The 13,340-nt window shown below is 43.8% G+C and overlaps 1 protein-coding gene across 1 annotated transcript in view; it reads right to left on the bottom strand.

Moving 5' to 3' along the window:
• The window catches only part of CELSR1 (cadherin EGF LAG seven-pass G-type receptor 1), a 183,415-nt gene that overhangs the window by 63,447 nt on the left and 106,628 nt on the right, over positions 1–13,340 (bottom strand). The window contains exon 5 of the mRNA XM_067315932.1: positions 12,618–12,706. Coding sequence (XP_067172033.1) covers positions 12,618–12,706 — 89 coding nt within the window. The remainder of the gene's footprint in view (positions 1–12,617; positions 12,707–13,340) is intronic.

The following is a 13,340-nucleotide window of genomic DNA, read 5'->3' as shown; positions in this document are numbered from 1 at the left end:
TCCCGGCCTTCCCTCCTGTTATGGTGCGGGTTGGAGTTCTGTATGAGTTTTTACAAGATCCTTCTTGCTGCCCATTATGGCTGAAAGGGACTGATACTATCACTTAATCAGCCTTTCGCCTTATATAATCACAAGACATCAACCCGGGTGAGTGCTGTCTCAAGAACATGGCCTCCTGCTGAGCCAAAACTCTCCTTTAGGAAAGGAAATATAGACTTGGTTTAAAGACTTCAAAGAATGGTGAAACTACCATAACCTTGGGCAAATTATCCTGCTGATTATATACCTTTACTGTTAATAACGTTGCATACTATTTCTAAACAGAATCTGTCAAGCTTCAGTTTCCATATATCAAATCCATGATCTTATCCAGACTAGGAATTTCATTGATGATCTTCAGGATTTGAGTGGAAGAGCATGAAGTGGGCCTCACTAAGGACTGGAATCTCTGAATCTTGGGCTGGAACACCAGGAAATGACTCATAAACCAAACTATTTTTGCACAGATTGCCTTTTATGATGGCAATTTAAAAATTTAGTTTTGAGCATGTAGGAAATGACATGTTTTGCATTCAGACACAAGGAACATTTTATGTGTTTGACTAGAACAACATTTTGAACTTTAAATGTAAAATCCTGGCATGCATTCAGCAATGGAAAATCTAATTTCTTTTCCTTCCTTTAGATGCTTGTAATTTTAATTGCTACATTTTTTAAAAGGGCCATGCCCACTACCACCACAAAATACACAGTACAGATAAACAATACCAAATGCACAGATATAACTTCCTCTAATTCAAAGGTCATACACATATACTGTAGGTGTGCCTCAAGCACTAGTTACCATCATGCTTTGTAAGTACATGAGTCTGTCCACCAAAAAACACAATACTCTGCTGATACAGTAACTTTGTTCTTTTAAGAAAGTTATCAAGAGCTATCATAACCTTATCTGGTGAACAATATTGTTAACTGAGTAAAAACTTGACCTCTTCAGTTGGAGGGTAAATTAAATATGCATGCCCCTCAGGACAGGTATAAATATTTTGGTCACGATTAGCAAAGAAAGTGACTTTTTAACTGCATCACTTGAATTGCTTTTCTTCTTCGTGTTACTGAAGAGCTCCCTGCAACTTTCCCTGTGAAAAGGAGGCCCCACAGACGGGTTCTTTTCAGAACTAAAATTAAAGATTTGACTGCAGTCACACTCTATGTTTTTGGTGTCTTGTAAATTTTTCCATGTTCAAGCTATGGCAAAATTTTCGATCCCATGAAAATTCTGTAGAAGAAAAGGTATCCAGTACAAACTGATGATCTTGCAAAGAATATGGTCAGTGCTCAGCTGGAAGTTAGTATTGCCCACTGCCTGCCTGCTTGCTGTGTCACCACTGACCGAAACAACCATTCAATTGTTAAATACTAAATATTTGCAATGGTGTGAATGATAAGGGAGTGATAAAATTAGAAATACAGCCAAATCATAAGTAAGAATATCTGATTTGTTCTGGTGCTGTAGGAAGCACTACATTTTAACATGTTTTCTGCCTTGCACACCTGAGAGAGCTTTTAAAAGCTGTATTGGCATTTCTTAAGAGATATTATGAATTTAAGTTTGGAAATGTGGATTCACAAAAGCAGGGATTTTTTTATATTTTTTATTGGAAAAATAAGCCACAGAGAAGTCTATTGTTCTTAAATGAATGATATTTTCAGTGCTGCTTCCCCCCCCCCCCCAATACATGGCTTAACATTGCAATTAATGTCCTGCATGTTTAAAGGACCAATTCTTCACCACACAATGCCAAGAAATGCTGGAGCAGGTCTGTGTTGATTACAGACGCTGTAAACACAGCAAGTCTGAATGTGATCTCATTCTCAGCCAATAAAATTCAAACCGTAGTGGAGCCCGCATCTGATCAACAGCAGCATTATCACAATCTTCAACAACTGCATTGTTTGTTTAGAAAATCCCTCTCAATCCTTTAATAAATTAGTTTGGAAGCCACCAGGGGATTAATTTCAGGAATTCTCCCTCAGACTGCAATTATGTCTGTTCAGATGTCACGAGCGATAGACATTTATGTAAGCCATATCAAATCTTTATTACATTTTCGATGACTTGACTTCTATTAGGTTTTGTCTTTTCCCACAGAGTTCTAAAAATTAACATTCGAAAGAGTTACTCAGAAACGAAATCCCTCCCCAGTACGGGAGGTGTTCCCAGGTACAGACTGCATTATCTACTACCTGAAACTGTAGTTGTCAATCACTTTTTCCGACTGTTCAGACTGAGAAGTAAGTGATACTGGACAGCATACTGGATACTTTCAGGGCAAAATCTTTCACCTTGGGTCCAATGACTAAAAGTTATGCCTAGCTGGTGGCAGCTATGTGGCTTTTGTCCAAGGAGCCAGTAATCTCTATTCAGCTGCAGGCAAGTGCCTGCATCATAAATCACCAGCACCGCTGGCAGCCTTGTTGGCAAGCTCAGCAAGGAAACCAGGGGCTGAGCAGATCCAGGGAGCAAACAAGTCTTTCACACCGAAACGGGAACCTCGCGCTCGAAGGACGAGGGTAGCACTGGGGTGGCATGGGGAAGCCCATAACGAACCTCTGTGCAATGCTCCTGTTTGCCTGTCAGTCCTGGGGGAACAGAGCACTTCAGACCCAGCCCTACTAGTAAGAATTAATCTCTCTTTACAGGAGAGCAAGCAGTAACCAACCTCATCAATGTCTTTTCATGCAGTTGTCACAATCTGAGTTTCACTCAAATGCTATTTGATATCTGCCTTTGTTTTTCTTCCAAAGGCAGCAGGGGAACAGCAAGGGGTGAGACTGATTATGAGTCCTAAATAAAGAATAATTATATTTCCATAACAGGTGAATTTGCTATCATCAGAGAGGGTCTGTGTTTTCAGGAGGAAATGATATAATCTATCAGCCAGCTCCACAGGCACCCAGCACCGGGGCATGTGTGCTGTAGTCAACAGGGCTTGCACTTGTCTCTGCAGCAGGCTGCCAGAGATTGCTATATTTTATTCCACCGTATGCAAAACAAAGTGCTACATTAATCTCTCTGATGCAGATTAGCATGGCTTTCAGTGTCTGCAATTGCCTATGCTGCTTGCCCTATTACAATGTGTTCAAATTAAGGGGAAGATCCTATCTGCCTGTGCTGGGGAATGCAAGTGGCGCTGAGCTTTCAGGTGCCCAAGAGTGCACCTGCACAGAGGCCAGTAGTACTTGAATTTTAGAGCACGGCTGTGACACACCCCCAGTGACTGGTGGCTGGATGAAACTGGGATCTAGCCAAATCTAGTGCCTGGGAACAGAGGCGGACCTGAGTTTTTAAGAGGGAACCTTTGCATATGCTTCCTCGAGTCCTTTGACAGTACCCTGTTTCTGGCTGTTGCTATGTAGTTGCACAACATATGGTCCAAGAGCCAAAATAGAGGCTTTACAAAGACAAAAGCAGTGATGAACATTAGAGATTTGCTATAAAGATAATCCTAAAGATAATCCTGCTAATGAGATGCAGTCAAAACATTTGTAACAGTATAAGAAAATGCAGGGGTTGTTCAAGACAGAAACCAAGAGCTTATGCTTGCCACACCGTCAACGCAGGTAACACATGAAGACACTCCACATCAGCAAGGCATGCTCCAGCAAGGCTCACCACATCTCTAAGGTAAACCCATGCCATCCCTTTGCTGCAGTGTGCAGCTGCCCCCTACACTTCTGCTGCTAGGCCTTGCTGGTTACTGTGTCCTCACCACTCCCAGCACCTTCTCAGCTGCAGTCCAAGGTTTTTGCTTCTCCCCTCACGTTTCCCTTGGGAGTTCATCAGACTTTCTGGTCAAGTCCGTATATTTATACATCCTCTTCCTTTTGCTAGACCAGAAACCTGCCATAGGACAGGACATCTGGGATGCATCTGTGTAGGAGAGCCTTTTAAGCAGCTGGCTTGATTTTTCTGCTCCATTTAGAAAACAGGAAAAGACACTCCCATTATATCTCCAAGGCAGCCAGGTAAAGGCTGACTATTTTATCTCAAGGCTGTTGCTCCCGTCCGTTATGGAAAATCTTTACCCTGAAGATGCTAAACACCAGGGGTCTTGTAAAGTGCTTCTTATTTATTACATAGACATGATAAAAATTGCACATGGAGGTGAAGAGCGTGCAGGGAGTGAAGGTAGGTAGACTGCAACAGATCTGCAGATGCTTTTAATTTTCTTTTAACGGTAATGACATTGAAAGATGTTATCTCCCAATAGGTAAACCCTTAATTTATGCCTCTTTAGACATCTCTGAATAATGGGCAAATAAATGACTGCTGTGGAATGGCCAAATCTAGCAAGCAGGGAGAGAAGCTGGGGCTGCCATAAAACACAAAAGGCCTTCAGGGAATTGTGCTGATGAGAAGCTCCTTGAATCCTTCTACAAGACCACAGTAAAATGCATGTCAAAATAAAAAACCTGGGGCAAATGGTAGAGCATCTCAAGATGTACTTTTCTTCCTGCAGCAGTTATGGCCTCTGATACGTTCTAGACTACACCAAAATAAGTTGTTCCTCTGCTTTTTTCTTTTCTTAGGATGCTATTATCTACAGGATTCTGGATTGCTTCCTTGAACAGTGAAGTGCTAGAGGCAATGGCAGGGAGAGCGGACTGCTTTGTAGGCAACCAGAACCGTTGGTGCCCAGTCGGGTCCTCCATTCCCAACCGCCTGCAAGTTTGTTTGGTCTGTTTGGCACTGTCTTTTACAACGAATCTCCATTGAAGGCTTTGATTTTTCCACCCTGCTTGAGCCCATTTTGAATTCTCCTTGGGGACTGATGCAAGCTAAGGCTGACCAAGACAGTGGTGATGGACATGGCTGTCAAGGTATGCAGAAACAGAGGGCAGTGGTGAGCCACACAAGCCAATAGTTTCCTCAAGACAGTAGACACCATGGTTGTTGTAGCCTGTTCTCTGTGCTCGGGCAAAGGAGAAAGCAGGATTTCACCAGGAAATGGTGGTGTTGGGGGAAACAGTGATGGCACAGACCTGCTCCTTGGTGTTGAGGATAAGGGGAAATGGTGGCTTACCCACATGCAGCTGCTGGCCCCAGCCCCACAGAGCTCCCTTACAACACTGCTTCTCCTGACCGATATGTAATTTCCTGACTAGCAAGAGGAACTAAGCAAATTAAGCTCTTAGCTAGCTTGGGGATGCTTTTTTCTTCCTGCCTTTTCCTTCCTGACCCTGTCCCTTCTTTCACTTCATCCCTGGACTCTCAAGCAAGTACTGCAGGGATCTGAGCCACTTCATCCCAAGACTATTGGGGCTGGCAGCAGTCCCAACACATCATCCTCAACATCTTCCACTCTCAATTGCCCCCAGTTTTGCTCTGGAGCCTTGAGGCCATGAGGCACAGACCAGTTCTGTACAGCACCTCTGGAGAGAGGTCAGTCAAACTGTGTGAGCAAATGGGGCTCGCTGAGCTTTCCCCAGATACTGAGTTGGGTTTCTTTGCCCAGAGGTATGCCACCTTCCAGCCAGTTCACAGTTGGGCACTATGAACAATATGGATAGTTTGTGGAGGCAGACTCAAAATCATCACCATATCGCAGCTATATATCCAGAGTTAAATAACCATCTGGGATCAGCTTCAGCTGAGGAACTTGCATGCTAGGGCAAATGCTCCCCTCCCTGCCCACTCACAATCTGGCTGATCAAGAACAACAGGAGAGCTGCAACACGTACCTGAGGTATGGAAAATCAATTATAGCATGGGTCTTGGCACTGAAATGGGGGTATTTTGGCACACGGAAAGAGCTGTTAGTGTGTAGGTGAGGGATAGACACAAGCTCTCCAGGAAGGAAAGGTTCTGGCAAATGCTAGCACTCAAGTGGGCTGAGAGTTAAATCTCTACAGCACTAGTTCAGACTTCAGTGATAGTCAAGCTCCAGCTTGCCCCAGATGAAGGCCAGTTAGCTCAAGAGAAACCATCACTTACCACAGGCAGGAGATTTTTGAAAGCATAGGTGAGTCTGATTTAGAGCAAGTCATGTATTGCATTTTGAATTCGCAATGCACTGAAGATCAGCCCTAAGCAGCAATCATTTCTTTTAAGTTTAATTGAAGAATTTGCCTGTTTAGTTTGGAGTCTGTCTTCAAGCTAAACACAGATCTGAGCTCTGCCTAATGGGAACAGGGACTGAAAGCAGTAGGTCCCCTGCTAATTGTAACTGCTGTGAAAGGATGCAGGAGCTGTACAGAAAATGTCTTTCACATGGGCTACCCCCAAGAGAGTCAAGCAACTGAAATAAGAACAAAATACATTTTTAGCAGCCTAAAGAAATGACATGAAAGAGTAAAAGAATAGCAACTTACTATCTACTGTCAAATATCACAAGAACCCTTAGCCCAGTTCTGGAAAAAGTGTAATGTTTGTCTTACATATCTCCTTGTTAGGAGCCTTGAGGCTCGAGTGACCAATACAGCCCAGATGATTTCTGAAGCACCCGTTGTTTTTGCACCTCTTGACCTGTGGGAAGAGGATCTCATGCACACACAGTGCTTAATCTTACAATCGTTACTTTTGTGAGTCATTCTGTGAGTCATTTAAGGATTTGTTCATCCCAACCTCCAGTGAATTACTGTAATATAGATCAGACATTCATATCATGTTTCTCTCTGCTCTTTACAGGTTTTCAGTCCTTCTAGGTAAAATTACCCTCCCTTAAGCAGATACAGAAAAAGGTTCTGTCTGTAGAACAGTAACATCCTCAAGCAACTTTGATGTCATATATGTATAAGTAACATATGAGGTACACAGTATATAAATATACATGTACATGCCCTCTATAATTAAAGGAACATGTCCATACGTAAAAGACTTTTATCTTATGCCAAATGATGAATTCTACCCTGCGGTAATGAGTCAGGTAAAACATTAACATAAACTTGATGATATATCTTAAATTCTGAACAAAGTTGCATCTCTACCAGAAGTTTGGGAGAGTGAAGTTTTCACTTAAGAAAAACCATGACCCATTACCAGGCTCTCTAAAATGTCCCACACCAAACACTGCCTGCAAACATATATGATCCTGTATATGCAATGAATGCCAGATATTTTATGTGATATTATTGGTACTGACCATTGTGACCATCAAACAGCCTGGTGGTTTTGGTCTCATTCCAAACAGATAAATATTAGCATGACTAAATCTGTTCACTGTCACCAAGGCTGGCAGGCTCAGCAGAGCCGAAGGACTGAATGAGGACCAAACCCCTGCCACAGGCTGACCATGCTCTCATCATGGGGAAAGGAAGCACAGTAGCAGGGCGAAGAGGGCAGCTTACATCGCTGCTACCTCTCACTCCAGCTCCTCTGTGAATCAGCAGCAGGCTGCTACTTCTACTTTACATCAATGTTGTATTTGCCAGGCTGAAATTCTCCTCCTTCTCTCAGCTTTCCTTCCAAAAAACCCCACCCCAAAATGTGTCTTATAAATATATATACCTCTTCAGAAAGCAGGTCATGTAGGTCACCTTTAATTTAATACCTCTCATTGATTTTAATGGTTGCGGGATCAGGATCCCAGAAGACAACATTTTTTAGCTAACAGAAGCAGTGAACAGCTTTCCTCCCTGCCTTCCCCCAGCTACCAGCAAACATCTGTAACTGCAAGAAACTCTGCTAACAGGTAAACCGATACCTTGCTACTGTGTAGCTGACAAGGCTTTTAATATATAACTGAAACTAGAGAATGGCCATAAAACATTCCTAGTTCACTTTTGCTCTCTTATAGCTGCTAGTTCTTTCCCCTTGGTGTTCTCCCTTCAAAAAACTCAATACAGAGCCAACACTGCCTTGCTAAGACATCTATTTGCTTCCCTTAGGCACCTCTCCTGAAACCAAGTGTGCCAACTGTTACCAGGGGAGGAAGCATCCATTTTCATCGGTACACGTTCAACGAAACAACATTGCTTCCTTTCCTCTTCTGATAGAGCCTGCTTCGTTATGGCAGTGTTTCACAGTGCCTGTACATGACAGCACTTGTAAGAAAGCACCAAGTACTTTATCCAGTAGAGAACTGCTTTGCTGCTCCTCTGCAAACGTCATGGTGAGCGGCTGGTGTTGGAAGAGGAATTGCAGTGTGCATGGCTTAGGGGACAGAGGAGCCGACAAATATCACAGTGATATTTGAGCACAGCTCATCTCTCGTACCTGCACAGGGTTAGGTGAAGGGATGCCAACTCCGTCTGCAGCGTCCCCCTGCCGCTGGAGGGGAACACACTTGATAGACACTGGCACCCCGTCCCAAATCACAAGCCGATATGACGGATCACGGGGAAGCCTGGGTGGCGCCAGGTAAGACTGTTGTAGATCACAGAGCCGGCTCAGCACATGGAGGCAACCATGCTGTTCAGAGCTGCGCCCGCACGAGCGCGACAAGGAAAGCTGGCTGGGAACTGACCTCCTGCTAATGATTTTAAATGCTTCTTCCTAAGGACAGCTAATCTGATGAGGAGTTAATTATAAAACAACATTCCTTGACAACAGCTAAAGATACTTGTAATATCACCCAGTGCATCACTTCTGAGCTGAATACAGAAAATAATCCTCAGGAGTCACTTCTACACTTACTTCATATTTATTATTATTATTCCCAAATTGACTTTGCAGGAACCTTACTTCAAGGCACCAAGCTCCAAGGTTACCAGCATCTCTAGCATATCTCTGAACAGTTAGGTGTTAAGGAATTAACTGCTGTAGATGTTTCCTAAGAGTCCCTACACATCCATGTCAGACACTCCTGGAATGCAAATGTCAGTGATGCTTAGCAAAATGCCATCTACAGAGCTGCAGATGCCAAAAACTGCTCAAACTCTGCCATATCTAACTATTATCAATTCTGATTTCAAGCGCAGCTTTCAAAAATGTGAAAACTCATCTACAAAAATTCACTTTAGACTGAAGTCATCTTGATTATGTATGAAAGTCTGTCAGTCATTATCCGCAAAAACTAACGATGAAAAATTAATCTTGACTGTGATGAAATCTAATATTACTTATTTGAATTACAGCAGTATCCAAAAACTCCAAAGAGGACTAACTCCCCCTTTTTTTTGCTAGACACTGTACAAATACAGAAAGAGAGAAAGAACCTGGACAGCTCCCAGTTTAGTTTTAAAAATAATACTTTAAAAATGTTTAACAAAAAAGGGAACTGGGAAAGAAAGATGAGGCTAACAGGGTACCCGACCGTTAATGCTTGCTGAAAGCACAACAGGTAACTTTGGAATTGCTATTTATTTGGAAGTGCACTGCACCATGCCTCACATTTTCCAAGGAGGAAAGGGTCCAGCTCGAAGGAGCCTGCAGCCTCCCGTGGTGCAAAAAAGACGGGGCACAGGTAGTAGGATGCCCAGGCAGGCAGCATTGAGCTGTCAGAGCATGAGGAATGTGGCTTTGTGGAAGTAAGAAAAGTCCAAAATGGTTGCTGTGTGCAAAAAGGCATGGAAGTGACACATGAAGAGACTGACAAAGGTGGTAATATTTATTAAATAAAGAAAACCTGCTAATGAAGCAAAAGGCAGATGGAAGAAGACGAAACTCTACGCAAGTGAGCGATAAGGAAGAGCAGATATATACACCTCTCCAAGGGCTTTTTAATGGCAAGACATAGATAAATGAATAAAACAGAATCTTCATGTTTCCATCAGTTACACGTGTCCCATAGGCAAAACCGGGAAGAAAAGAAGTTTGAAAAGGGACAAAACCTAGAATTCTCCAGGCAAATACCTGAACTGAAGCAAACAGGTGGCCACAGCAGCAGAGCAGCCAGAAAAGAGGCATTTTGGCAAAAAATGAGAGCAAGGGAGTGGCCGAGGGGGAAGGGGGAATGCTGTGAAGAGGGCTGAATCCGGGGATCGGATGTGTGAGCCTGAGGAGGGAAGAAGGAGATAGGAAGTGGTGGGAGGGGGACATGCTGAGAAGGAGGGTCGGGGCAGCCACGTGTGCAGCGGCGATGCCGAGGGCTCGGGGAGGCTGTGTGCCTGTCACGGTGGAGGCAGGAGGCAGAAGCAGTGAAGAGATGAGGACCTGGAGATGTGTGGTAGGATTTTGGAAACAGTAGCAGGATGAAGTACATGCAAAGTCATACGAGTGCACGGCATGGTGTTACCCCTGTCCTGCCCCTGCCAACCTGAAATCTGTGTATAATCTAAGCAAAGTCATGAGTTTTGGGTACTCTGTTATTCGAACATGTCTTAGTTGCATCAAGTTTAGACATAACATCCCATTTAGCTTGGCACAACTCTTGGCACAACCCAAATCCCTAAATTATCTCTGTCTTTGCAACCTCTTCACAGGGTTTTTTCTTCCAATTTAGTTAAAACACAAAGTAGCTGAGGAACTGCTTTGCAACAGATGTCAGCAGAAGCGAAGGCCTAAGCCTGCTCCCGGGCATGGAGAGCAGTGCCCGGCAGGCAGACACGGCAGGGCTCCCTTTGGATACCCCTGCCCAGCAGCACCACCTGCAGCTTTCCCTGCCCTGGGAGCTGGTGCAACATATGCACTTCTCAGACACGCTGCAAAACCCTGAGAGTTTTCTAAGTATGTACGTACTAGTACTTACTACTTATGTTATTTACTGAATATTTCCACATGCTTCTAACTTGAGAGCGGTGCGTGAGCTCCCTTCTGCCAGCCCAAACCCAACCTTTCTGGAATAAATACTGAGATTGAAACGTGATGACCTCAGTCTCTAACACGGACGGAAAAGGGCAAAGTGCTGCTTTCTACATAGTGACCATATTGTTCATTGCTACGCTGTTCCACGCAAGTGCAAAGGCATTCAATCAGCGGCGTTTTCTGGCATAAAACTGGCATGAGGGGCAGACAGCCTCTCTGCTCTCCCTTTCCTCTGCGAGTTTCCTGCTGCCCGTGGGGACTGGCTCCTTCCCCTCCAGAGAAGAAACTCATGGCAGGGCTGATGCTTTAATGGTAGGAAAACATCATTCAGCACACTGCTAACACAATTCACCTATCAATCTATTTAAACAGCAGCAAACCCTGAAAATGAGCCAGAGGTTTATTTTTAACTCGTGTGTCAGAGCTCTTTGCCTTTTAAAGAGTGTCCTGGAGCTGCTTCGGGCCCTTATCTGCTTGGCAGCGCTTCAGCGGGCTGCGCCAGCGGCCGGCCCAGCCGCGGCCGGTCCCCGTCGCCGCCGCGGGCCTCCTCACCCACCGAGCAGTGCTGCTCAGCCTGAGCGACGTCGAGCGTCTCTCGGCATCTCAGCAAGGGCCGCTTATTCTAATAAAGCAATTCACCAAAAGAATAGGTAGAATATGGAAAAAATACCATTTTACAGTATGTAAGAAAGTCCCTTATTGTGTCCACAGATGCACGCAGAGATACACCAAGTTTTACTTCTCTCTGTGCTTCACATAATAGAGAGCTAAAAGTATATTCAGTGGAAGTATAAAAATAAGAAAGGTTTTTTATTTCCTCAATATAATATCCTTAGGTGAGGAGACCCTGTCTAGGAGTCTGATGAAACTGTTAATCCGCTCATTCAAACCACCACACAAACTGTGATGAAAAGATGCAGCACTGGGAAAAAAAGAACTTGCTGATCATATTAATCCTTCGTCTTCCATTCAGCTTCCTACATTAGTATCCTCTTTCCTTTTTACAGCCAACAATACCCCTCTCTTTCCTTATTTAATCCTTCATAATGCTATCATGTCAGACTTAAAAGCAACGCTTCTCAGTAACCAGACGAATTCTTTAATTTCTGTTATAAATAGAAGAGCTCTGAAATCTATCTGTAAACAGTGACACTGTACACCGACACTGTACACCCTAAAAGCCTGCATTTTGTTTCTGCACAGAAACGGCTGCTTTCCACAAAGCCCTCGCCTAGTCAAATGGGACTGACTCCTGACAGCCCACCAGGAGCGCAGCTGGGTGACTGGGGATCCCACAGTGAGGGCAACTGAGCATATGGATTTTTGCATTTCTCTTTTATATCTTTTTACACAGCAGACAGTTATTAATAGGACAGCCTGTGACTACCGGGAAGTGCCAAAAATCTTACAATCTGATTTTCCAAACCAGAAAAGCTTTCACTATCTATATGGTTTGATCATTTTACACAAGACAAGACAGTTAAACAGAAGAATTTTGTTTCAGTAAATTCCCTATTAGTGGTTTGCAGTTACTACACTGAAAACTACCATATTGCACAGTTCTTCAGAAAGATCCAAATCAGCAAATTGGCAGCCTTAGATACACTGACACTTGAGACAAGCTTGAAGAACTAAAAACTGAAAGCGTTTCGAGCATCTGGCCACTTCTATGGTGGGATTTTCAGAAATACCACTGTTTCTGAAAAGGACATACTAGGTCTGGTTTTGCATTCTTGAGACAAAACTCAAAAGCCTTCAAGAGGATTTTTTGACTCAGCAAGACAGGTACCACTTGTGCAGACCTGCAGCTGTGTGCCTGGTTAAATAAAAAAAATTCGGGTCACCTGCACACACCAGGTCACAGCTAGATGACCCATCGTCTCTATTACTTTACAAATAATACAAGTACCACCAACACGATTAATCTTACCTTATTGTAGTACTGCACCTGGACGGAGTGCCACTGCCCGTCACTGACCCCTCCTGGAACGAACGGTGCCACCGTAGTGGTCGTCTCCCCTGGAAGGGCAGCGAGAGTGCACGGAGGGAAAAATCAGTCAGCGTTACAAAGCATGCCCTGCTTTGCCCGAAACCGAAACGCAGAGAGACCCCCATTGGACGCGGGATGCCGCTGTACCCCTTCACCCCAGAGGAATTTGGAATTTCGTCCTGTGAGACAGTGAGTATCCTCAATTTCACTGAATTGCTTTGGAGCACAGATATAAAAACAGCTTCTGGCACGTTCCAGTGAATTATGTTATTTTCTACTATGCTTCCGCAGAGTGCAATAGCAGACGCGTTTGGTAGGTACAGCTATTGCCGAAGTGGTCAGCTGAGGAAAACGCATGCAAGAACTTTGCTGCTTCTCTGTCAAAAGCAGCACTTTAAGTTTTTTTTTGTTCTGAAGAGTATTATGTGGGGATATTTGGTTAGGGAAAGGAAGCCTACTTCTAGTCAAAGGGGAGCAACTGAAACGGGACAGCACTCCTGGTTAGACAGCTACAAGTACGGAGCACATGGACGGTAACATTTTTCTCAGCAAATTTTTACCTGTGATTAACGAAATTATTGGCAGCCTTTCAGTACCTCAATTTTAAAGAGGGTTCTTTATACTGCAATTTTAAAGTAGAAGCTTTTAAATTAACCTGAGTCA

Source organism: Apteryx mantelli, chromosome 1 (genome assembly GCF_036417845.1).
Source record: "Apteryx mantelli isolate bAptMan1 chromosome 1, bAptMan1.hap1, whole genome shotgun sequence".
Taxonomy (NCBI): Eukaryota; Metazoa; Chordata; class Aves; order Apterygiformes; family Apterygidae; genus Apteryx; species Apteryx mantelli.
Note: the sequence above shows the minus strand (reverse complement) of the source record. Positions and strands in the feature narration are given on the sequence as shown.